General features: G+C 37.8%; 1 protein-coding gene across 2 annotated transcripts in view; it reads right to left on the bottom strand.

The window, feature by feature from the left end:
• The window catches only part of LOC120173951 (non-lysosomal glucosylceramidase-like), a 46,037-nt gene extending 19,512 nt beyond the window's left edge, over positions 1-26,525 (bottom strand). Inside the window, exons 1-6 of one of the 2 annotated variants that reach the window (XM_039180973.1) lie at positions 26,437-26,525; positions 25,681-25,789; positions 25,003-25,059; positions 24,816-24,889; positions 24,243-24,342; positions 23,838-23,908 (exon numbers count right to left, since the gene is read on the bottom strand). In XM_039180973.1, coding sequence (XP_039036904.1) covers positions 23,838-23,908; positions 24,243-24,342; positions 24,816-24,889; positions 25,003-25,059; positions 25,681-25,789; positions 26,437-26,492 — 467 coding nt within the window. In that variant the 5' untranslated portion in view covers positions 26,493-26,525. Of the gene's footprint in view, positions 1-23,837; positions 23,909-24,242; positions 24,343-24,815; positions 24,890-25,002; positions 25,060-25,680; positions 25,790-26,436 lie in introns of those variants that run through there. The other variant, XM_039180975.1, reaches the window with a different exon arrangement.
• Between the last annotated feature and the right edge of the window lie 327 nt (positions 26,526-26,852).

Raw genomic sequence — 26,852 nt, 5'->3', positions numbered from 1 at the left:
ACTCAAGAGTTTTATTATTTTGGTTTTAAACTATGTGTCATGAAACTTCGATTTATAAAATGTTTTTATAACTGTAATGTTTGTCTACTTGATACCATGTTGTATGTTTCAAAAAGAAAAAGAACATGTTTCGAAAATTAGGTTGACTCGGTAGCTCAATGTGACACTTTAGGTCCAATCAGGTTTAGGATGTATCCCTTAACTTTTTTCAATCTCACATTTTACATTTATAATTGAAGCCTTTAATTTTTTTTAGTTCCACTTTTTACCTTTATAATTGAGACCCCTAATTTTTTCAATCTAACTTTTTACCTTTATAATTTAAACTCCTAATTTTTTTCAATGCCATAAAATTCTCAATTTCTCATCCATTTCCACATCCCTCTCATTAATTCATTTAATTTCGAATTAAATCTAATCATATTTTTTTTTTCAAATTGTACACTTCAATTTATCAAATATTTTTAACTTTTAATCTTCTTTAATCTTAATTTAAATGTAAAATAATACACGATTATTTTTTTAATTATTGTTCAAAATTAAGAGTCATATCATACTCAAATTTAATTTTTTATTTATTCTCTTTGATATATTTAATAATGTTTTTTTAACAAAACAATAAAAATAACTTTTAACAAAATTTAATTATTTTTCTATGATTTATTAATGTTATATTATTATTCTTTATATTTTTAGGGTAAACTACGCCAATGGTCACTAATGTTTGGGTAAGTGTTTGTTTTCACCACTGATGTATGAAAAGTTACAAATCGGTCACTAACGTTATCGTTTGCTACAAAATAGTCACTCGTCGTTAACAATCGTTATTGCAGTAACGGAATGCTGACGTGGCACGTTAAACCAACTCAACATGTTTGACCAACTATTTGACTCTTCTTCTTCTCCTCCTCCTCCTCCTCCGTCTTCTTCTTCCCATTAACCACCCACAACCAATAAATCAAACATGAGTGAGAGAGCTAGAGAGAGGGTGAGCGAGGAGTTGGTAACAAACACTTCTCCAGACAGAGGTAAAGTGGTGTCTAGAGGAGTACGTGGGTAGCGTTCGTTGATAATCTCAGTAGGGGAGTGCATATAAGTGCTTTATGGAATCGTTTTAGCTTTCATGGCAAGGTGATTAAGGTGTTTATTCCGTTCGTTAATAGGAGACCTAACTATAAGGTCAATACTTTCGCTTTTGTGCATTTTGCTAGCAAGGAGGATTTGCTGAAGGCAGTGGAACGAATGAATAATGTTGTGGTCGATGGGAGGAGAATATTGGTGTCGATTGCGAAATATCAAAGGAATAGTGTTGCGAGGAACTTGAAGCGATATAGCGTGGTGGGGTCTGGAGATGCAGGCGTAGAGGATTCGAAAAGGAAAAAACCAATATCCCTTGTGGAGGATATAGGGAAGAAGGAGCTGTTGAATAAATTTTATGATGGTAGGAAATACAAGGATACGGTAGTGGGGGTGAAAAAAGTTGATGGCCAACATTTGAGCAATGTAGGAGATAAGAGGGAGGTGAAAAAGCCTATGCAAGTGTTTATTCCAATGGAGGAGAGGAGATGGCTGAGGTCGTCGTTAACAGGCATTTGTAAGGCGATTTTCGATGTGGAATTTGTGCAGAGGGCATTAAGGACAGAGGGATTCAATGTTAAGGTCGAAAGGTGAGGTTATGCAAAGAATGCATGTTTGATAGTCTTTTTTTTATATAGGAATGGGAGGTCTCGTTAAAAACCTCCCACTTAGTAGTCATTTACCGTGAGGCAAGAACGTACTAACAGTAAGAGGAAAAGAGTACCACAATTCATTAATAAAAAACCGATTACATAAGACTCTTAATTTTTCACCAATTTGGCATTGATAGGGCAAGCTAGTGAAGATTCAGGAACAAACAGTTCAAAGAGTGGATTGTAGAGTGGCACATATGTTGCTGATGGTGGAGAGTGCTTTTGATATTCCTCCTCAAGTCACCATTAATACGTATGGAAGATCGTTTATCATTAAAATCAAAGTGGAAGGGAGTGAAGATTTTTTTCCAGAGTTGGATGATGTGGTTGAAGAAGGCAGAACAGTGGCTTATTGGAAGGAGAACTCGCCGGATTGTAGTCAGGGTGATGCTTAGGGGAGACAAGAAGAGCAGTTGAGTAACCAGTCCTTGTCAGATTCTCAGGACAGGGTTGAAGCATGGGTTCGGGGTGACAATCAAGGAGATGATACATTTATCGATGGAAATTTGAAAAGAAAAGTAGGAACAAAAAATATGTTGGTTGTTGACTTTTGTTCTGAGAAGGCAGCAGTAGGTAAAGTTCCCAGTCAAAAGGGAGTGTCAGAGGATTTTAATGAAGGGAGAGAAAAGGAGAGAACCTTGGGAGGTGTCATAGTGGGCCATGATGAGGTCGTCCAAGGTAATGGGCTTTATACAAGCATGGTTAGGAGTCAAACAAGTGGGCCTGAACAAGGAAGTTTAAGGTCAAAGAGGGTTGGCATTAAATCTGCAGAAATGGCAAATGGTGAACAAACTGCTTTAAGCTTGCAGAACGGGTCAGTCTCATCGGTGAGGCGTCGAAATCTGGGAAATGTGTGTCAGTAAGTAATATTGAAAGAGGTTTTTATAAGTATGTGTATTCTAGGAGGTGGGAAGCTAAAAGCTGCAATGGCAAGGAGTTGGATTCCTTTGTAGAGAATGAGACAGAGGGGGTGGCAGAGGCATTGGAGTGTTGGAATGTGTCCAAATTGTTGGGGGTTAAGTTCAAAGGAGGAGAGGAAGCTTTTATGGCCAAAATGGTTCCTCTGGTTAATGAAAGTAATTCGAAGGAGGGACAATAGCTATAATTGGGTTGTAAGGTTATGGAATGTTAATAATGGTTGAGTGGTCGACGATGTCTTGGAACGTTAGAGGTTTAGGTAGGAGGGTGAAAGCTCGAGTTATTAGGAGGTTTGTGGATGAGAAAAAACCCACAATGTTATTTTTGCAAGAGTCTAAATTGGAGGTTGTCAGTCACATGTTAGTGAGGAAAATGGGGGGAAATTACTTACTGGATCGGCTGTAGGTCCTGCTATAGGTTCTGCTGGTGGATTAATTACCTTGTAGAATAAGAATGAATTTGTGGTGAAGGATGTAGTCATTTATAGCAGATTTGTAGCAATTAAAGGGACTATGGATGGTTTTCCAGGAAGCTGTTGTTTCATTAATGTGTATGGTCTTAGTGTGGATGCAGATAAAGAGATGTTCTTCAGGGAGTTACTAGCATTTGTGGAGAACGTTGAATGTCCATTATGCTTAGGAGAAGATTTCAATGCAATCTTGTCACAGGAAGAGAAAGGAGCTGTGAATTCGGTTTCTATGAATATGTTTAGAGATTTTGTGAGAAAGGCAAATTTGTTTGATCTCCCAATGTCTGGAGGTCATTTTACATGGTGCAATAATAGGGAAGTTGCTACGTTTGAGATGTTGGATCTCTTTTTGGTTGATCAGAGATTAGTAATTTTGTTTCCGAGGATAAGCCAATCATTGCAGCCAAGGTTAGTTTCCGATCATAATATTATTCTGCTGGAGAACAAAGAATGCAATTGGGGGTTGAAACCGTTTAGGTTGTTTAACTATGTTATGGAGGAGGATGGTTTTACTGAGATGATGGAAAAGGAGCTGGATAAATTTTGTAAAGAGGAAAAGGGGAAGTCCATGTCTAAGGTGTTAAAGCGGGTGAAGGATGTGGTACAGAGGTGGTCTGGGAGAGGGTTATTTAGAGCTGCCCAGGAAAATTAAATTTTTGGAGAAAGGAATTCAGGACATGGAATCGGATATGCAACAAGGTCTTCTCTCGGTGACAATGAAATCAGTAATTGAAGCAAAGAAAGAATTATGGGAGCTTCATAAGAAAGAAGAATCGATTTGGCTGCAAAAATCGAGATTGAAATGGAGAATGGAGGGAGATAAGAACACCAGATTTTTCCATCATAGTGCTACAGTTAGAGGGAGGAAAAATGGTATTAAGTCCCTTAGAATGGGTAATGAAGTTATAGAAGATCCTAACTTAATTAGAGATTCAATAGTGGAGTTTTTTAATGGTTTGTTTACTCAGAGTAATTCATTGGAGGCTGAGGAATTAAATCTGGAATTTCTAAAGCTATCAGAAGGTCAGAGTTTAGCACTTAAGAAGCCATTTTCGGAAGAGGAGGTCTGGGGAGCAATTGCTAACTCGGATATCAACAAAGCTCCTGGCCCGGATGGTCTAAATTTAGGTTTTTTCAAGAAATTCTGGACCACTTTGAAAGATGATATTATGCTGTTTTTTAAGGATTTTTTTCAGGGGAAGGAGTGGGACTTGGAGGTGAATCATTCTTTCATTTCCCTTAATCCTAAGAAGGATAACCCGGAGGGGATGGGGGATTTTAGGCCAATTAGCCTTGTGGGAGGGCTATATAAATTTTGTCAAAGGTCTTAGCTAGAAGGTTCGGTTTGTGCATTAATGAAATAGTTAGTCCGTCTCAATTTGCATTTATTCAAGGGAGGAGCATATTGGACTGTTCCTTTATAGCAAATGAAGGAATTGATTTTTGGAGGAAGAAAGGGTTGAAGGGGGTGGTCTTCAAGGTGGATTTTAAGAGAGTATATGACTCAGTTGATTGGTCAGTATTGTTGAAAATAATGGGTAAAATGGGGTTCGGAGAAAAATGGCGTTTTTGGATGTATCAGTGTATGTCAACAGCTCCTATTTCGATTCTTGTGAATGGGACTCCTACGGAGAAAATTCATATGGAAAGAGGTCTTAGACAGGGTTGTTCATTATCTCCCTTGCTGTTTAATTTGGGTGGTGAATTGTTACATTTGCTGTTAACTAAAGCAGTGGATATGGGACTGTTTTCGGGTTTCGAGTTAGGAGTTCAAGATCGTTCCTTCAAGCTATCGCATCTACAATTTGCGGATGACCTTATTATTTTTTCAAAAGCTTCAATTCGGGATTTGAAGAATGTCAGAAGGGTGCTTTTGATTTATGAGTTATTGGTGGGTTGAAGATTAATCTAGTCCAGAATAGAATTTTTGGGATCAATGTTGAGGAGGATGCACTGGCAGATTGGTGTAAGGAAATTGGCTGCTCAGTAGGTAACTTTCCAACGGAATACCTAGGCTTTCCTTTGGGGTCTAAGAGAAATTCTGTTGCAATGTGGGAACCAATTGTGCAAAAATTTCATAATAAATTGATTGGTTGGAAGGCAAACTCTCTAGCGTTAACAGGAAGGGTGGTGCTGGTCAAAGTTGTGTTGTGCTCTCTCCCTACTTATTTCCTTTCAATATTTCGAATTCCAGTAACTGTGTTGCAGAAATTAAACTCCATCATGGCCGTTTTTTTATGGGGGGTTCGACTGATAAAAGAAACATACATTGGATGAACTGGGAATTGGTCTGTAAGCCGAGAAGGTTGGGGGTCTAGGGATCCCGAACTTAGCAATTTTGAACATAGCATTGTTGGGTAAATGGGTATGGAAGTTTGCCTCCGAAAAGGATTCTTGGTGGAAGAGGGTGGTTTGTTGTGTGAACTTGGATACGAGTTGCAAAATGTTGGAGAATACTTGGACAGCTCGTGCCTCTTGGATTTGGAGAAGAGTAATTAACAACTTTTCTAATGATGGGTTTGGGGATTGTATTAGGAATAATTTGCGGTTGAAAGCTGGTAACGGTCACTCTGTGGTTTTTTGGAATGATGTTTGGTTGGGAGAAGTCCCCCTTAAAGATTTGTTCCCTAGACTGTATGCTCTTTCGATTAATAACATGGGTAAAGTGGTGGAGTTTAGGGCGAATAATGCTACAGGCTGGGTGTGGGATATTCAAATGAGAAGGAATCTGGTGGACTGGGAGATTGAGCAATGGTTACACCTGATTTCTATGTTGAATAACATCTCATTGTCTCATGATGAGGAAGATTGCTGGATTTGGTTAGGGAATGGAGAGGGATGCTTCTCTACTAATTCTTGTATTAAGAATTTCCTTGATTCGGTCGGTATTGAGGGGAATCAGGATTTTTGGATAGAAATATTTGGGTGGGGATAGCACCTCCCCGTGTTGAAACCTTCTTATGGCAAGTTGTTCATCAGAGAGTGGAGGTTAAGGAGGAATTGTTGAAGCGTGGAGTGGTCGGGATTAAAGATCCCTTATGTCCATTGTGTGGCAGTTATGGGGAAACAGTTTCACATCTTTTCCTGCATTGTGAGATAACTTGGGGACTGTGGGCTAGATTTTTAAATTTGTGGAACGTTTCTTGGATGATTCCAAATAACATATTAGACTGTGTTACTTAGTGGGATGATCTACTTCCGAATTCTTGTATTTGGAAATTCATTCCAAGGGCCGTATTGTGGACGATATGGAAAAGCAGGAATGAGGTTATTTTTAAGAAGGAAAAGTTGGATGTGGTGATGTTGTTCTTTATTGTTCGTTTTAGAATTGTGTCTTGGTTTGTTGCTAGTTTTGACATGCAGATCCCTTTTGACTCATTAGTGGGTGACCTTACTCTTGCTGATTCGGTTGCTAGACAAAAGAAAGGAAGATCCCAACATACTTGTTAGGTTCCTCCTCTAGATGGGTTCTTAAAGATCAATGTTTATGGAGCAATGGTGAAGGGTTGGAATAAAGGTGGTATAGGAGGTGTAATTAGGGACTGTAGTGGTGTGCTGATTCACTGGTTTTCTGATAAGGTTAGGGGTGGTCCTCCGATTTTGGCAGAACTTTTGGCGATAAAGAGGGGGTTGTGTATGCTTAATGATTCAGGTTTAGATCTTAATTAGAGGATTATTTTAGAATCGGATTCAAGTGTCGCGCTGAAGTGGATCAAAAATCCGAAATTAAGCATCCTTATGTTCCAATCCTTGGTGAAGGAGATCGTCTCTCTAATGGAAGGGAAGGATATTTTGTTAAGGCTTATCTTGAGGGCTGCCAACTGGGAAGCGGATAGATTAGCTAAAGCTGGTATAGGTTGATTTTTTGGCTTTGTTTGTGGGATGTTAGAGGGTGGATTCCCTTCGTTTCAGAAGGGATTTTGTTTCCAGTCTTATGTAATTAGTGTTAAGGTTTTTCAGCATAAGGTGGTTTTTAAGTCTTATGTTTTTGTGGGAAGGTATTAAGTTTGTTTTTAGGGGTGGCAGTGTATTATTCTTCAGATTAATAATATTATAGGCACTCTTTTCTTCCTTCCAATGTACTTCATGTTATTTTCGTAACATGGAGGGTAAGAAAGGGGTTTTTAATGAGGCCTAATCTTCTATCAAAAAAACCACCCACAACCATTTCAAATAAAACCATACAAGAAAAAACACATTAACAAAAACGACAACATCAAAAGTAAAGACGAAAACATGACAACAACCAGTTTTCTTATTTTTTTCATGTTTCAACTGCTCCTAGTCTTGCTCTAAAACCAGAAGTATAAACCCTAATTTATCTTTAAAAACTAAGCATTCCATGAAGCTTATTATTATCATTTTTCACTTCTATGTTTTGTTGCCATCGGAGCTTTGTTTCTTGTCCTATCAAAGCCCCCGCCATGGCCCCTAACAAGGTTCCCACAGCAGATGAATTTCACTAGCACAAATTTGAGTATAAAAAAGCTAAAGTTCAGCTAGTGCAATAAAACGTTTAACATGTTAAAAAATCCTAAGAAACCAAACAAAAAGGTCATTAACTCAAGGTCTATTACGGACATACACGTTAGACAAATTAATCCCAAAGTGCTTTGTCGGCACGTTATATAATTGCAATCCAACACAAATGGAACAGAATCATAATAAAATTCATCTTTTGTCCTATAATAACAACGAGGAAATGATATTGATTACTATAAAAGAAAATTAGTAATGAATATATCAATAATCAAATGGAATTCCAATGAAATAGTTCTAAATTAGATCATTAACGAAAAGTCCAAAAAGAGAAAAAGGAAAGCTTTTGAAGAAACAATGAAGCATAACTGAGAACAAAAGAGAAAAAGGAACCAACCTAATGAAGAGAAGAAGGTTAAGATCGCAGAGAAAATATTCCCAGTGATGGCAGAAACAGTGAAATTGCATGAAAAATTGATATTTTCAATGAAATCTCCAAACAAAGGCAACGAATACATGGGAAAACGAGATGGGTATTCATAAAAATCCATTCTTGTTTTTCCTTTCTATTGTTAGAATCCAATGAGAAATGAAATGAAAACGGTTTTCAAGAAGAAGAGAGTCAAACGATCGGTCAAACATGCTGAGTTAGCTGGTTTAACGTGTCATGTTAGCATTCCGTTACTGTTGTAACGATTTGTTAACGACTATTAACGTCGAGTGACCTTTTTGTAACAAACGATAACGTTAGTGACCATTTTATAACAAATGATAACGTTAGTGACCAATTTGTGATTTTTCAAATATCAGTGGTGAAAACAAACACTTACTCAAACATTAGTGACTATTGACGTAGTTTACCCTATTTTCTAATTTATTGTTCAAAATTAAGATCCATATCATACTCAGATTTAATTTTTTATTTATTCTCTTTGTTATATTTAATGTTTTTTCTTAACAAAACAATAAAAAAATAATAGAATATACTTTTGTTATATAAGAGTCTACTTTTTAGGTTCGCTCAGGACCCCGAAAATATTCAAGGCAACTCTGGGCACTAGATCCATTAAGCAAGGTCAAGAGTTTGAATCTTGATGTTTGCGAATGGAGCAAACTAGTTTGGGAGAGTTATCCTCACTTCTATAGTACCTGATCCGGATTATTTGACTAATAGATCAGATACTGATGATTATACAAAAAAAAAAATAAGTATTCTAAGTCGTTGATTTCCACGATTAATTCTATTAATCTGAAACTCAGCATTAGACTAATCTCTTGATCTAAGTTCAATGACTAGGTATTCCTCACTACTTGCCTCATTTCAGTAATTTAGTGTCCATGCAAGGGATGTGTCATCTCGTAATATATTTTAAAATATGAGTTGTGAACTTATTGCTTTAATTCATACATATATGATATGATATGCAATTAGCTCTACGAGCATTATAGTGACACTTGATAGTGCAATCTAATATGTACATGAAAAATGTGTTAAGTGATTTTGATAGTGATTCTGTAAAAGACGAACAATAAGAAAAGAATGTGCATTCAAAACAATAAATATCCAGGTGTAAATGTATATATGTAAACATACTGATTTATTGTTCCTTTTAAGACCATTAGATATAGTTAGCATGTCATAAGATTTAACTACAAACATTGTGTTACATGATGAGTCCTCGGAACATGTTGGAGAAATAAGGGAATGATAATTCATTCATGAGACATATAGTGTGTTGAAGAGTAGCATCATGCTACACTTTGATAGGAACATGATTAACTCTTTGAGTCAATAGGAATTTTTGTATTCGATGTCGGAATTTACACTATTTTTCATATTAAAAAAAGGGTCAATAAACAAATGATGAAAAACTTAATTCAATTCCTGATATCATTTGAAATAGTAAGCTTATTCTATAGTGACATGGAATGAGTGTTGCAAAAATGTATATTTTCACCATACAAGAGTACATTAAACATGAGAGTGATTTATCATGATGAAAACAGTAACTTAAGTGATGCATATAGTATGATTTTGATTAATTTATGTTACTGTGTATGTTTATGTTTTTAAGACATTCACTGAGCTTTGATAAGCTTGCACTCATTTTCTATTGGGTTTACAAAGAAATAGAGTTAAGAAATATTGTGAAGTGAGCCTACAAGGCACTCGATAACAAAAGTAATAAGAATTTCTAAACTTCTTGAAAAAGATAATTTGGACTTGTACTATAATGATTTTTAATGGTTATAGTTTGTGATGATGATGCATTTGCTTAGGAAGCATGATGTTAAATGCATGAACATTGAAACAAGATCATATAGACCAAACTAATATTTTGAAAATTTTGACATACTTCAGATGACCATATATGTTAATATGTTTATTCAGAACCTTAAAATAACAATAGAATGCATGATTGGTATGTTGATGTGATGTAGTTTATGTTTGAGTAGGTGTTTAAGCAATTTGTTAGACTTGATATGTCAAAATCTTAATTTAGATGATTTTTTATTTGGATAAATCATGAATGGTGAATAAGGTTAAACACACTTGTTGGAATGGTCAGATGATCAAAGATGCTAAATTTGACTGAGTGAGTCCCTAAAAAAATTGTAATCATCTTGACATGCTCAAATGTGAATTAATGTTATGATGTATGATTCTGGGTTGTTATGCTATGTATAACATATGTTAGAAGTATGTTCATTATCATTAGAATCAATGAATTGTATGTTAAGTAATCAAAAACTGAATATTCAATTTAAGGATCGGTCTCTTTAACTTGAAATTGTGAAAATTATCTTCAAATTGTGAAAATGCGCTTCAAAACGCGTATTGGAAGTATTTTTTTCGTTGGATTTTGTTTTAACAGGTTAAGCATGAGTGAATGTGTTAAACTTATATTTTGATATAACAAATATTTGTAAAATTGATTTTGGACTTAATCAAATATTTCAAAAATAATTTAATGTCCAAAATAACTTGTGTTCTAAATTGTTTTATATATATGAAATATTTTTGAGTTAATAAAAATACGTTTAAAGTGTTTAAAATATGTTTAAAGCTTTTAAATTATGAAAAACACTATTCATTCACTATATGGCACTGTTCATACAACAGTATTTGTTCATTTTTTTTATAGGAATGTAGGCCTCGTTAAAAACCCCCTTCATGATTAATGGAACACTAAGTGTTTCTCAATCAGCGGAAGGAGGAAAAGAGTGCCTTAGGATTCATTAAAAACCACAATATACATAATGTTTAACAACAACACATAAACACTCCATGTACATAATCCAACCCAAAGACTACAAAAGTAAATCACAAATGTAAAACTAGCCAATACCAGCTTTGGCTAAACTATCAGCCTCAACATTGGCTGACCTAGCAACCCATCTAATAATACCATTCAACTCCCTTAACTTAGTAACAATATCTTTTACTAAATTAGAGTATACACCGGGACAGAGCTCAAAATTCTTGACCCACTCTACTGCAAGCTTACTGTCAGATTCAATCAACAAACGTTCCTTCATCTGCTGATGAAACGGCTCAAAAAAAATTAGGCCCCTCTTAACTGCCAACAACTCAATCAGCGCCGGAGGACCTGGACCAGAAGGCTCTTGAAAAGAGCCCATCACCGAGCCATCCTCATCTCTAAGAATTCCCCCAACACCACTCTTCCTCCAATCACCATTCACTGCTGCATCCACATTAAGTTTAATAAAACCCTTTGGAGGAGGAGACCAAGACACAATTTTTTTTTTTGATAGGAAAGGTAGGCCTCTTTAAAAACCCCCTTCATGATTAACGGATCACACGGTGCTCCTTAATCATCGGAAGGAGGAAAAGAGTGCCTCATTAATTCATTGATAACCACAAGTTACAGATACTTAAAACACCCATACAATCAATCATTCAAATAAGCAACCCAAACCTAATAGAAACCCAACTAAAAACCAAAGATCTACCCAATACCAGCCTTAGCTAAGCTATCAGCCTCAACATTGGCTGACCTTGCAATCCATCTAATACTACTATTCAGTCCACTAACCTTGCCACCAATAGCTGTCACAATGTCTAAGTAAACATAGGGACAACGGTTGATGTCCTTGACCCATTCCACTGCTAATTTACTGTCTGATTCAACAATTAACCTTTCCTTAAACCGCTGCTGAAGCGAGTCAAAGAAAGATAACCCTTTCAAAATTGCCTTTAGTTCTAACAAAACTGGAGGACCTGGACCAGCAGCCTCTTGAAAAGAGCCCACCACCGAACCATCATGATCTCTAAGAATGCCCCCAACACCACTCTTCCTCCAATCTGCAGTCACAGCCGCATCCACATTCAGCTTAATAAATCCTTCTGGAGGTTTAGACCAGGACACCGTTTTGATAATAGGAGAGCTTAATAAGGAGCAGCAATCCCCAAGTGAAGGGTCACAAATAAGAGAGTCCTTAGGGATAGATACAGCCTTGTAGTAAGCTAAGAACCAAGCAGCCAGTCTACATCTTGCCAAAAAGAATAAATCAATCTGATCTACCTTTCCCCCTCGAACACAATTGCATTCCTACCCTTCCACATTGTCCATAAAACCACCCCCGGAATGAAGGACCAAATTTTCGACTTAGGAACCAATTCATCCCAAGCGACCATAAAGCTGTGAGCATTGTCTTGAAAAACTGAAGAAACTCCCCAGAAAATCAAAAATTTATTCCATAAGGACCACACCACCGAGCAAGAAAAGAATAAATGTGCTGAGGTTTCATCCGCCTCTCCGCAAAAAGGGCAAGCAACATCCACAATAGTTGAAACTCCTCTCCTCTGTAGCTCAACTTTAACTGGCAATCTTTGGTGCACGACCTGCCACAAGAAGACCTCCACTCTAGGAGGCACCGTTCCCCTCCAAACATACTTATTCCAAAAGGGGTCTGTTATACCAACAGGCCTGCATGACTTAACACTCGAACTAACAGTATAGACACCTTCCCCATTGCCAAACCAGACCAACCCATCCGATAACTCCTGAGAAAGAGGGATATTGTGGATTAGGGTCATTAAATCAGAGTACTGAACCAATTCCCATTCACTCAAATTCCTTCTCAAATTAACATGCCAAGACCAAACAGAAGATCGAAATTCCCCAAACTCATAAAGCTTCCCATACTTATTTATAGACAGCTCATACAACCTCGGAAAAATCACTTTAAGTGGGGAGTCATGTGCCCAACTATCCCACCAAAATCTAATGCTCCCTCCATCACCCACACTGACTTTAAAGTTGCTACGAAACTTTGCTCCAAACTGATCATTTTTGAAATGGTTGAGGACCACCGATTTCCAAATCCAAGAAGCATGTGTAGGAAGTTTCTCGTTAAACAGCAGTAAACTGGGATCCAAATTATATTTACAACAAATAACCTTCTTCCACACTGAGTCTTTATCGTTAGCAAACCTCCAAGACCATCTCCCTAAGAGAGCTCTATTCATAAGGCTTATATTCATAGCACCAAGACCTCCAACACTTTTATCAGAGCAAACTTTTGTCCAATTGACCCAATGGATTTTCCTAGCCTCCACTCCTCCCCCATAAGAATCTTGCCATGATGGAATTCAGCTTAACACTCACCGAAGAAGGCATCTTGAAAAGGGACATGAAATAGATAGGGAGGGAACCCAAAACTGCCTTCAGTAAAACCAACCTCCCTGCCATTGATAGAGTCTTCGCCTTCCATCCGGCTAGCTTTGAATGAAACTTTTGAACTACCGGATCCCACAACATCATAGAGTTTCTCTTCGCACCAAGAGGCAGCCCCAAATATTCCGCAGGAAAATATCCTACAGGACATCCAATAGCATTAGCCCACTGAAGAAGCTCTTCCTCCTTAATATTAATCCCAAATAATCTGCTCTTAGACAGATTCAGTTCCAGACCAGTCATAAATTCGAACACCCAAAGGATCCTCTTAACATTAACAATCTGGGTCTTCGAAGCACTACAGAAAATGATTAGGTCATCAGCAAATTGCAAATGAGATAAGTTGACTGAGGCCTCGTCTTTTACCAACCACCAGACCACTGAAAAGGCCCGAAGATACTGCTTTACGAAGCAACAGGTTAAGCAGTTCTCCGACAAGGTTAAACAGCAGAGGGGACAGGGAACAACCCTGCCGGAGGCCTCTAGCCATAGGAAATTCATCAGTAGGAACCCCATTAACTAAAACTGACACCGAAGCAGTTGACACACACATCCGGATCCAACTACACCATTTAGAACCGAACCCCATCTTCGCCATAACTTTAAATAAGATGTCCCAATCTACCGAATCATAAGCCTTTTTAAAGTCTACCTTAAATACACAACCCTTCAACCCTCTCTTCCTCCATAAATCAATTCCTTCATTAGCAATAAAAGAGCAATCCAAAATTTGTCTCCCAGGAATGAAAGCAAATTGAGAATCACTGATTATATCATTGATGCAACATCTCAATCTTCTCGCAAGGCACTTAGATAGGATCTTATACATCCCACCTACAAGTGAGATAGGTCTGAAATCATCTAAGCTCCCAACGTTAGAACCTTTCGGGATGAGAGTTAAGAAGGAATGGTTAATACCATGCTCCCATTCCTTACCCAAATAGAAGTTGTGGAAGAATTTCAATATATCGCCTTTCAAACTAAGCCAGAAGGTCTTAAAAAAACCCATATTCAACCCATCTGGCCCAGGGGCTTTATTACTATCACAAGAATTAATGGTCCCCCAAATCTCATCTTCCGTAAACTCCTTCTCTAGCAATAGGTTTTGTTGCAGAGAAATTTTTGCGAAATCTAAGTTAATACCCTCCACTTCCATTGTTGAGCAACAATTAAAAGCTTTAAAGAAATGCTCCCTGACCCTAGACTTGATAAGGCCTGGATCTTTGGTGATGACACCATCAACATTTAAAGCATACATAGAGTTCAGCCTCCTCCTAATGGAAGCGCATGTGTGAAAAAACTTTGAATTACGGTCACCACCTTTGACCCACTTCTCTCTAGACTTTTGAACCCAAATTTGCTCTTCGATTCTAAGAAGTCTCCAAAGTTCATTTCTCAACAGTCTCAATTCTGTCGAAATGACAACATCATTGGAAGGAGGATGATGTTGCATCCCCTTTTCAATCTGATGAATTTTGTCCTCTAACATAGAGATGTCCAATCGAGGAAATTGATTTCTATCTCCAGACCAGCACTTAATGGCAGACTTTGTATTCCTAAGCATACTCAAAATTCCAACTCCTGAATTCTCTTCTTTGAACCGCTTAACAGACTCAACAACCATCTCCTCAAAACCATCCTCAGACAATAGATAATTGAACAGCCTAAAGGGTCTCTTACCCCAATTATCTGCCCCACTCTCCAGGAAAATTGCATTATGATCGGAGATAGATTTAGGCAAAAGAAACTGGTTGATACCGGCAAATTCTGCTGAGAAATTACAATTCACCAGAAACCTATCTAGTCTTACAACCGTCGGCAAATCCCGATAACTGCTCCACGTGAAATTCCCCCCAACCAGAGGCATATCAATAAGTCCCGTATGCTGAATAAAATGATTAAAAGTTTCCAGTGAATTCCTGTTATGACCTCTGCCTAACTTCTCCTCTTCGTTCAAATAGGCATTAAAATCCCCTCCCACGCACAAAGGAATACTAAACCCGTTTAAAAACAATCCCAGTTCATCAAAAAAAGCAGCCTTCTCTTCTTCCACAGACGGGCCATAAACGTTAATGAAGCCACACCTAAGGTGATTAGACTTGATCCTTCCAAAAACAGCAATAAACCTCCTATGAATAAACTGATCGTCAATCTCAAAAAAATTGTCATCCCAACAGCTTAACAAACCTCCAGATGAACCTATTGCTGGAGACTCAACGGACCCCTGCAACCCATTCAAACCACTCCTCCTTAAAAACGACATTGGTAATTTTTCGAGTTTTGTTTCTTGAAGAAAAAGAAACGACGGTTTTTTCACAGAAACAAGTTTTTGCACCACTCTATGTTTCTCTTTTTTACCCAAACCCCTAACGTTCCAAGACAATATACTTAGCTTAGTCATGATACTCAAACAAACAGAACCCAGAACTCCCACATACAAATCTCCAGGTCAAATAGCCCCACACAACCCTTTCTCCAATTCAACAATCTTTTGTATAAAAGCTTCCTTCCCCTCCTTGAAAGATATCCCCAGCATCTTACTAATTTCCCATGTAGCAATTGCTTCCTCAACCAACAAAGGAAAAGCTGATGAGGAAACAGTATCAACACTAGCATGATCAACAGCTTCCCTAAATAGAGACCTTTTAATTCTCCTGTATGGTCTGCTCGCCCAAGAACTGTCCCATTCCTTTATCGAAAAACCAGCAGCCTCGGGAACATCAGAAAGACAACCTCTAGAAATTAAAGCTCTTCCTGTCTCACCATTGAACACCCCTCGTGACTTTTCCTTACAATCCTGCATCTTATTACAATTTCTCACAACCTGATTCCAAATCTTTCTAGACTTCGACCTACTATAAGTTTTATTATGGCTTCTGATGAATTTCCTTCCAACCGGAGCAGTCTTCGTGGATAACGAACTTGCAGAGCAGGTTTGTGAACCATCCCTTAAACTTATCAACTTTAAACCAACCGGAGCCCCTCCTCCAACTTCAACCCCTACTGAGTCCTTAATTGTATCTGATGAAAAAGGACTACGGCCCATAGAGTTTAGGCAGTTTTCTTGCTCCAGACCAGTCAACTGAATCCCTCCAAGGCCTGAATTAGGCCCACTTTCCTGGTCAACATTATCAAGCTTAAAAAGATCCCCCCCATACTTTTCCCGCTTTTCTTACTTTCAAAAAGATCTTCCGACTTTTCATGTGGAGAGAAGTCAACTCTCTCGGAATCTGTGACATTACAACGTTGTGAGTCTGCAACCCACTCTAGCACCCTATTATGGATTTCTGACATTTCCTGACGTTCCACGTGACCTCCATGCTGTGCCTGCCCATCCTCTGTGTTCCAACCGGAGGAGTTCTCCACCGAAGGATTCTCTGGAACAACCTCTTCAGCCAGATCTGAAAAATCAGGAAAGAAATCATCCCCCCCATCCACCTTAATTTTAATGATCGAACACCTTGACTTAGAGCAATAATCCCCAATAGTAGGATCAGAGATGAGAGTCTTTTAGAATAGAGACATCCTTGGTATTCGTTATGAACCAGGTCGCCAGCCTACATCTTGCCATAAAAAACAGATCGATCTGATCGAGCCTACCCCATCAAACACAATGTCATTCCTATATTTCCATATAGTCCATAGCACCACACCTGGAATATATGACCAAATTCTAAAATTAGGAACCAAATGCTCCCAAGCTATCAGAAAACTTTGAGCATTGGCCTGCAAAACCGAACTAACACCCCACAAATTCAAAAATTTCATCCACAATGCCCATGCCACAAGGCAAGTAAAAAATAAATGCAAAGAGGATTCAACCTCTTTTTTACAAAGGGGACATGACACATCTATAACAGCTGAAACTCCTCTCCTTTGTAGTTCCTGTTTTACTGGCAGTCTATGATGCACAACCTGCCACAAAAAGACCTCCACTCTGGGAGACACCAAACCCCTCCAAATGAATTTCATCCAAAAAGAATCAGCTGACAAAACAGGATTGCAAGCTTTGACACTGGTCTTAACAGAATAGATCCCATCCCCGTTTCCTCTCCAAACCCACCCATCAGACAGATCCTTGGACAGAGGTATATTGTGAATTAAGGTCATCAGATCGCAGAATTGAACCAGTTCCCAGTCACTCAAACTCCTTCTCAATTGAACATGCCAACACCAAACTGAGGACTTGAACTCACCAAACTCTTTTAACTTCCCATTTTTATTTACAGACAGAACAAATAATCTGGGGAAGACCTCTTTAAGAGGGGAAACAGTCGCCCAATTATCAGACCAGAAACTGATTCTGTCCCCACTGCCTACTCGAACATCTAACAGACTTCGAAATTTAGCTCCGAACTGGTCATCTTTGAAATGATTATTGACTATCGATTTCCAAATCCAAGAAGAAAAAGCAGGTAGTTTTTCCTTGAACATCAACAAACTAGGGTCCAGATTATACTTACTGCAAATAACCTTTTTCCACACTGACCCTCTATCATTCGCAAACCTCCAAGACCACTTTCCTAGGAGTGCTCTATTCATGTAATTAAGATCTAGAACTCCTAGACCACCCGCACTTTTTGCAGAGCATACTATCGACCAGTTTATCCAATGGATTTTTTTAACCTCTGCCCCTCCTCCCCATAGAAAACTGGCCATAATGGAGTTTAGCTTAACAATCAGGGAAGAGGGTATTTTAAACAGGGACATGAAATAGGTGGGTAATGAGCATAAAACAGCCTTTAATAACACTAATCTTCCTGCCACAGACAGAGTCCTCGCCTTCCAGCTGGCTAGCTTCTTGTTAAATTTCTGCACTATCGGATCCCACAACGCTATAGAATTTCTCTTAGCACCAAGCGGTAATCCCAAATATTCCGAAGGAAAATGTCCCACTACACAACCAATAGTATTAGCCCACTGCAACACCTCTTCCTCACTGATATTAATCCCAAATAATCTACACTTAGTGAGGTTTAATTGCAGTCCTGAAATGACTTCAAAGACCCGTAAGACCCTCTTGACATTTAGAATCTGTGTCTTCGAAGCCATACAGAAGATAATGAGATCATCTGCGAATTGCAAATGTGACAAATTAAGAGCTGTATCATCCTTGCCAACAATCAAACCACTGAACAGGCCCGAAGATACTGCTTTCCTAATCAGTAGATTATGTAACTCGCCAATGAAATTAAACAGCAATGGTGACAAGGAGCACCCTTGTCTAAGACCTCTAGCCATAGGAAATTCATCCGTATGAACCCCATTAACTAGCACTTAAATCGAGGCAGTTGACACACATTTCCGAATCCAGCCACACCATTTTAATCCGAATCCCATTCTAACCATAACTTTAAATAAAATATCCCAATCTACCGTATCGTAGGCCTTCTTGAAATCCACCTTCAACACACAACCCTTCAATCCTTTCTTCCTCCACAAATCAATACCTTCATTAGCGATGAAAGAACAATCCAAGATTTGTCTACCCTGAGTGAAGGCAAATTGTGAATCACTAACAACATCATCCATGCAACACCTCAACCTTCTCGAAAGGCACTTGGAAAGAATCTTGTACATCCCACCTACTAGGCTAATTGGTCTGAAATCATCTAAACCCCCAATATTAGAGCCCTTTGGAATTAGAGTTATGAACGAATGATTAATGCCATGCTCCCAATCCTTTCCCAAGTAAAAGTTATTGAAAAAATTCATAATATCACCTTTCAATGAAGACCAAAATTTTTTGAAAAAACCCATACTCAGCCCATCCGGACCCGGAGCTTTGTTACTATCACACGAATTCAAGGCTTCCAAAATTTCGCCTTCCGTAAACTCCTTTTCTAGCATAAGACTCTGCTCCATTGAAATTCTTGAGAAATTTAACTTAATATCCTCCACTTCCAAGGTAGTGCGGCTATTGAAAGCTTTGAAAAAATGCTCTTTGACAGCAGACTTTAACCGGACCGGGTCCCTGATAATAACCCCATCTACACAAATAGCATTTAGAGCGTTCCTCCGCCTCCTAATGGAAGCACAAGTGTGAAAAAATTTAGAATTCCGATTACCATCTTTAACCCACTTCTCTCTTGAATTTTGAAACCAGATTTGCTCCTCAATTCTGTAAAGTCTCCAAAGCTCATCCCTCAGTAACTTCAGCTCTGATGAACTATCAATAACTCCTGAAATTCGATTCTTCTGAAGAGAGTTCTCTAGGTGATGGATCTTGTCTTCAATAGCAGAAATCTGTTTACTAGGAAACTGATTCCTATTTCCAGACCAAGTCTTTATAGCAAACTTGGTGTTTCTAAGAATGCTCAGATTTCCTGCTTTTTTTCTGACCCTCTTGAACTCATTAATAGACTCTGCAACTTTCTCTTGGAAGCCGTCCTCAGTCATCAAATAACTAAACAGCCTAAACGGCCTCTTGCCCCAATTGTCTTCCCCACTCTCCAAAATAATAGCATTATGATCAGAAATGGACTTTGTCAACAGCGATTGGGTAATATCAGAAAACTTAGAAAGGAAGCTGACATTAACCAGAAACCTATCCAGCCTAATAACAGTGGGGCAATCCCGATTACTGCTCCATGTATAATTCCCCCCTATTAAAGGTAAGTCGATCATCCCCGTTTGCTGAATGAACAGAGTGAAAATATCCATTGAATTTCTATTTTGAGACCTGCCATCCTTCTCCTCCTCTGTTAAGTAAGCATTGAAATCCCCTCCCACACATAAAGGCAAACTGCACCCATTTAAAAACTGTCCCAATTCTTCAAAGAAACTGGCCTTCTCTTCTTCCACAGACGGGCCATAAACATTAATGAACCCACACCTAAATTGATTGAATTTGAACTTTCCAAAAACAGCAATAAACCTCCTATGGATAAATTGGTCTTCTAACTCAAAACAACTATCATCCCAACAACTAAATAAGCCTCCTGAAGAACCAACTGCTGGAGACACAACGAACCCCTGCAACTTATTCAACCCACTTCTTCTTAAAAATGAGCTTGGTAAAATCTCAAGTTTTGTCTCTTGGAGAAAAAGAAACATTGGTTTTTTCTCTGAGGATAACTTCTGAACAGCTCTCTGTTTTTCCTTTTTGCCCAGCCCCCTAACATTCCAGGACAAGATAATGAGTTTTGTCATCATATTCAATTATAAAAAATACCAAAGCAATCCCAGAATCCATCTTAGGACTCAGCTAGCCTGACTCAAACCTTTCTCCAAATCCATAATTTTTTGTAGAAAAGCATTCTTCCCTTCCTTGAAAGAAATGCCCAGCATCCTGCTTATCTCCCAAGTAGCAATCGCTTCCTCCAACAGCCCTGAGAATGTTAATGTGGATACTGTAGACACACTAGCATGGTCTAGAGCATCCCTAGTGAGGGATCTTTTCATTCTCCTGTAGGAGCGCTTGCCTCTTTGATCAACACAAACCCCTTCAGCCAACCCAGCCGCCTCTGGACTTTTAGAATGAAAACCACTTGAGATAGGAAACCTACCCAACTTTAAACTAGAAACCCTTCCTGGCTCATCCAACCAAATTTTTCTTTCTCTGGACCTGCTATAAAATCTCTTATGACTCTTAATTAGCTTTCTCCCAACCGGGGCACTCTTCCAAGAAATAGGACTAGTAGAACGAGTTGGCGAACCAGCTCTAAAACATGACAACTTTAAGCCTTCAGCAGACCCCACTTCACCATCCATACCTGTTGTATCCTTAAAACCGGCCTCAGACCATAAGCCTTGACTGCCTCTGTCTTTGTCTCCATCCCCAGAGCTGTTAGAAACATTATGAATTTGCTTTTAATTAGCATTTCCGGGCCCAATGAATTTGACTGCTGGCCCAGCCGGAACTAGTCTCAAGATAGGAGAAAAAGGCTCACTGCTCCTGTCTGAAAGGGCCTGCAAACTATCTTTATAATCCCCCTTATTTCTTAAACCCAGCCCAGCATAATCTCCCTTTTTACTACTCCCCAAACTGTGACCTTCTGACACAACTTCATTAATGTCTTTCCCTGCCAAGCTTCTTTTTGAAAACTGATTTTCTTCATATGCTGCACCAACCCCGACAGGAAATCCCTAATCAATCCATAAGTCCACTTTCTGCCGATCTTCCACATCAAGCTGACCTGGACCTGCCATGTCTGACGAACGTATACTATCGTCTTCCTCCTCTGACGACTCTACGACTGTGACTCTATCGTCGGAAAATTTATCCGGCGAGATGCCATGAAAGAAGTTTGAAACCTGGGAAGTAGATCCCAACTTAGAAGTCACCTTATATGATCTTCCGTAGGAACCTAGAGTAAACACTTCCGGGACGTCAAAGGGACTTTCCACCCTAAGCAAAATTCTCACCATCGAGAGATCTTCCCTTGTTAGAGTCGAATCCTGGATGACCTCCACTGAACCCCACCTTCCAGCTAACTTCTGTAAGAAATTCTCTTGCCAACATAACAGAGGGACACCGAACAGCTCCACCAAACAATAAGCCATAGGCGCTCCACCTTCATTCAACAGCGGTGCCAACCGATCGAACCAGAACCATAACTCCTTACTCTTATTTGACCACGCATCCTTCATCAATTCCTCTGATTTGAACGTTATAACACAAGAGTTCCAAACATATCCCCAGCTCGCAATTTGAACTTCAAAACCATCACTAGCCAAACCTTTTTGAACCAACTCCAACTCAAAGGAATGTTTCACAATACCCGTTAGAGATCTTTTCACCCAACTTGAATTTTCAGTAGGAATATGCATTTCCCAAATATTCTTCTTCTTCTTCATCCCTCTTCCCCTGTCTAGACTTTTGTAACTTTTTCCTATATGCTCCGACTCAGTCTTTTGCGAACTGCACGACACCAAGACATCTTTGTATGATCTATCATCTCTTAATCTGCTCGGAATCACAGCCTTCGAACTTGGATTAGCTTTATCAAATATAACCTTTTCCTGGACACCAACTGAAAGACGAGAAGAACCAGCAACCCTTGGTCGAACACTCTGGTACTTTGCAACTCCAACGTAAATTTTCCTCCCATCTATCCACAACCCGTTAATATTTTCAACTGCATTCCTCATCTCTGTTTCATTACCAAACTGAACGAAGGCAAAAGTGAAAGATTTATACTTTGGCCTGTTCACCACATTTGGTATGAAAATTCTCACCACCTGACCCTGATCGATAAATATGTTTCTTAGCTCACTCCTAGTGACTCTCTTACTCAGGTTGTCAACGAATACAGTCCAACTCCCGCCGGAGGAAGACTGGCCTATTCCTTTTTCTCTCTCTTCTTTCCTGACACTCTCTCTCATATTTCTCTCTTTTAAATACAGTCCAACATTTGGTATTTGTTCATAGTTTCGAAACTTTTGATGAAGTTCCAAAACTTTGCCCCCTGAAACTGTTTCAACGACCCGATTTTCTTCAACGGTCATATTTTTAAGAGTTTCGAAACTTTCATCAAAGTTTCGAAACTTTCAAAAACAATGTATTTAGAAGTTTCGATACTTTCTCAATAGTTTCAAAGCTTCATGTACAGGTAACTTTAATTGCATATTTTTAAAGCTTCCAACGGATATAATTCATCTTCAACAGTCATAAACAGCTGGCAACTCATTCCACACAATAAAAACACTCCAGGAAAACATAAAGAAAGTTACTACACCTATCCAAGCTTAGAGATCAAGAGAAAAGAGTCTCCATTTTTATTTCCTTAATTTTTCTCTTGTACATAAGCGTACAGAGTTTAATTGCATATCTTTTGTATCCATTATTGTGAGGATAATCCTTGTAAACACCTACCTAGAAAGGTCTTCTTGTTTACACAAGTTATCCTTTGTTGAAAAGGGGAGTGATTCTAATTTAACCTTTAAAAGCTAGAGAATTGTAAAGGTTACTCTTGAGCATAGAAAAAGAAAGAACAAATTAGTGAATTTGTTAGAAAATCCTTAGCGTGAAGTTAAAGTAGTGGATGTAGACTTGGTTGAGAAGTCGAACCACTATATATTGTTGTGCTAATTTTTCTATCTTTTATTGCTTCCACACCAAAGGTTTTTAAAGGTCAATTCACTCCCCTCTTGGCGTATTTCAGTTGATCGATCGAACCTAACAGAATTACTTGGGATATGAGTTCATTCACTTTTTAAATGTACATGTTTATTTGAATCCAGATTTACTTAGTTTTAAGTGACTTGGTGAAATTAGTTGAACATGAAGAAACTTAATCCACATGCTTGATAAGGTTACATGTATTCTAAGAAACGAATTATAATTGTAGTGATTAATATGTGTTGTACGTTATTGATGCATGTTGATTGAATAGTTTTAGAAAATTTAGATTACATGCATTTTGATTAAGTGAAAGTATTTGTTTTGAATGTGAATAATTTCAGTGACTAATATGATGTCTGATATTTGGATCAGACTGTTCCGCCTGAATATGGGTATCACATACATGCTGCCCTCAAAGCAATAAATAACAACATTCTTTTGTTAAATATAGAGAGAAAAGGATATTTGCTTACTTGACTAGCTCAGGACTTGATGGGCACAATACACTAGAATACTTTTCGCTGCTTGAGCGTGAAACAAAAACCTATAATAAACATTTCAAGTCGATTAAGACAGAAATAGTATTACCTTTAAGATACTAACTTCATGAATCTTAAACATCATCTCCTAGAATTAAAAAGGTCATGGTAACGACAATTCAAAAACAGAAGACAAGGGGATGGTTGAGGGGGACAACTCTTAATCACACGCTTCTGATTTAAAGAAGAATGGCATATAATGCTCATTACGAATTTCGAATGTTTATGAGAAGACCAACTTTTGATAGGACATGCACCTAGTTAAGTTATTAATTACAGCTGCAGATAATAGAAATGAAAAGGACACCATCATATTTCCTCCAGGGATAACCAACTTACAGAAAACTGGTTTGCTAAAACTGGTTTCTCTTCACATATTCTAGGAAATAGTTGCCAGCGCTGAAATTCACCCTTGTAACTCCTTCCTATGCTTCCGGCACTGAAGATTGTTGTTGTGAAGTGGGATGATAATATAAAAAGAGTTAGTCACAAGTCACAAAATACTCAAAAACAAACTTTAAGACATACATGATATTAGGAATTGATTTAGTAAGATATTCTCTTTTCCTTATTTTGTACATAATTATTAGCATAAAATTAGGTTTAAGAATGAGGATCAATCAAGCTGAATTTTTCAGAATAGTTCTATTTCTTCTTCTCACTTCACATAGCATTAGGGCCAATCTATTCTTCTATTTCTTCTTCTATTTTGCAGAAGCAAAGTCCTCATTCTATTGTTTTTTGTGGTCAACGACTATATGCTCTTTCTACACGTTTTTGGTTGAACACGTTTCATTCGTAATCAATTCCTATTTCCTAATATTATGTTTGTCTTAACAAGCATTCACTCTTTCATGCTACGAATTGAAATGAAAGGAAATCAAGATTTTGGGCAAGTAAATGAAGACGTACCCAACACCACCAAGAGGAATACCATGACAAGATGTGATATAGCGCTTAGCAAATGGGTCGATAATAATACCCCGCTGCAAAACAAAAATGGAGATGTAGTGTCAGAAAACAGGCCAGAGAAATTTGGCGGAATGGTGATATTTACCATTTGTAACACATTACACTAAGAATATATTTAAGAAATTACCTTTCCTTTGGCTGAGTTTTCTCGTATATGTTGCCATAACCGAATACCTATGGGAGCCTATCAAAGCAAAATAATGGTTAATGGATCAATTAATAAGAAATGGTATGCATTTTCAAAATGTTTCTACCAAATGTACATTTTACAGTTAAGGACTTTGATAAATGCTTGTCAAACTCTATCTTCCCCATGTACTTTTATACCATTATTAAACGTGCTTCATGATTTGAGTAATCATACTCCATCCGGGTGCTATGATTCATTGGCAATTCTAGAAAGTATAGACACTTGAATAAACTAAACTCATGTTCACTGTGTCTGACATCGTGTTACAAATTTGTTTTAGCAAATTTCAAGAGCTAAAATTCATTTACAATAAAATGTATTGAAAATCTTGTGCATTCTGTTCAGATGATGTAAAAACATTCTCTCAATCATAGTGGTATCTATTTGCTAGCAGTAAAAAGAAATGGTGTGTGATTCCATATACAAATTCGGATTCATTTTGCTAATCTTCCATTCAGCTTAAGTTATTTTTTGTTTATCCTTCCGAAAATTCTGTCTCTCTAAGAGCATTATGCATTTACATATGAAAAAAAAACAAAAGTAAACTATGCAGTATATACATCACGAGGTTTATGATTTGCAAAAACCATGAAAATTTTTGCTGTCTATACATACCATATGAAGTTTCTCTTGAAAAGTTAGAGTGAACATTGAAGGAACACGTCCCTCACCATTTAGTTTTCTCTTCCAAGACAGTGATGGTGATTTCCCAGGGTCAACCTTAAGCAAAACAAGCAAAATCAGTCGGAGATATAAATCTGTACAAAAGAGCCTTCAAAGTGTCCTAAAGAAAGTTGGAAGTTTATGTATATAGAAATCATTATCAGACGCTAAATACAGTTCTGAAACATGAAAGCAGTAATGAAATTGACAGCCATAAACGAGAGATTCAATGGAAAAAGAATCTTTTCTAGACTTTTTACATCATAAGCAATTAATCATCCTTCATTCATAGGTGAATTGGGAAAAGTATATCCAAACAGAGAGAGCTGCATTCTTCAACATCAAAAGGCTGGGAACTGAATACACATTTAATTCATTAGACTATATGATAAGGTTTTACACATTGGATGAGTGGAAATAGACGGATGAGATTATCTCCTTTTTTTTCCTTTGTCAACGATTTTTAAATGTAAAACTAAAACGTTTTACACAGTGAGATATATATATATATGTATATGTATGTGTGTGTGTATATATATATATATATATATATATATATCCGGTTAGTAATTTCAAAGGAGGCTTCTAACTCTTTAACTCTGATAAAACCAAGTAGAAAATGGCCTTACCGCAATTTCATAAAGCAAAAGTACAAATTATAAGCGTCCCAAAATGCAAAAACAGCTTACTTTATACATGGAATGATTATGTGTATCTTTATCTCCTTCATCAAAACCATTATCCAAGATGCTTCTCTGAGACATCTTTCCTGAATATACATATAAGTCAACAGCAAATAAATCAGCTTAAATGCTTTCAAACATGCAAAAAATGTCATCAGAACAGCATACATATACTTTTTCTTTCACCACCCTTTTAGTGATAACAAAGAAGTGCAGGTCTTGCAAAAGAATGAAAACATGGTTAGAATTACCATAATTCTTACATATTAATACCTCAAAAAGCATTTATAGTCATCAAACCATGAAAAGAATGCCATAAATTAAGGGATCCAGATGCTTTATAGGCAAGATATAAATCTCGGATCCAATCCGAATCCCTCTTTTAGCTTTATTTTTAAAGTTCAAACCAAACTCATCACATTAAGAACTAAATTTAAGATG

This window comes from Hibiscus syriacus, unplaced genomic scaffold (assembly GCF_006381635.1).
Source record: "Hibiscus syriacus cultivar Baekdansim isolate YM2019G1 unplaced genomic scaffold, ASM638163v2 tig00111993_pilon, whole genome shotgun sequence".
In the NCBI taxonomy this organism is placed as follows: Eukaryota; Viridiplantae; Streptophyta; class Magnoliopsida; order Malvales; family Malvaceae; genus Hibiscus; species Hibiscus syriacus.
This window is presented reverse-complemented; position numbering and strand designations above follow the sequence as displayed.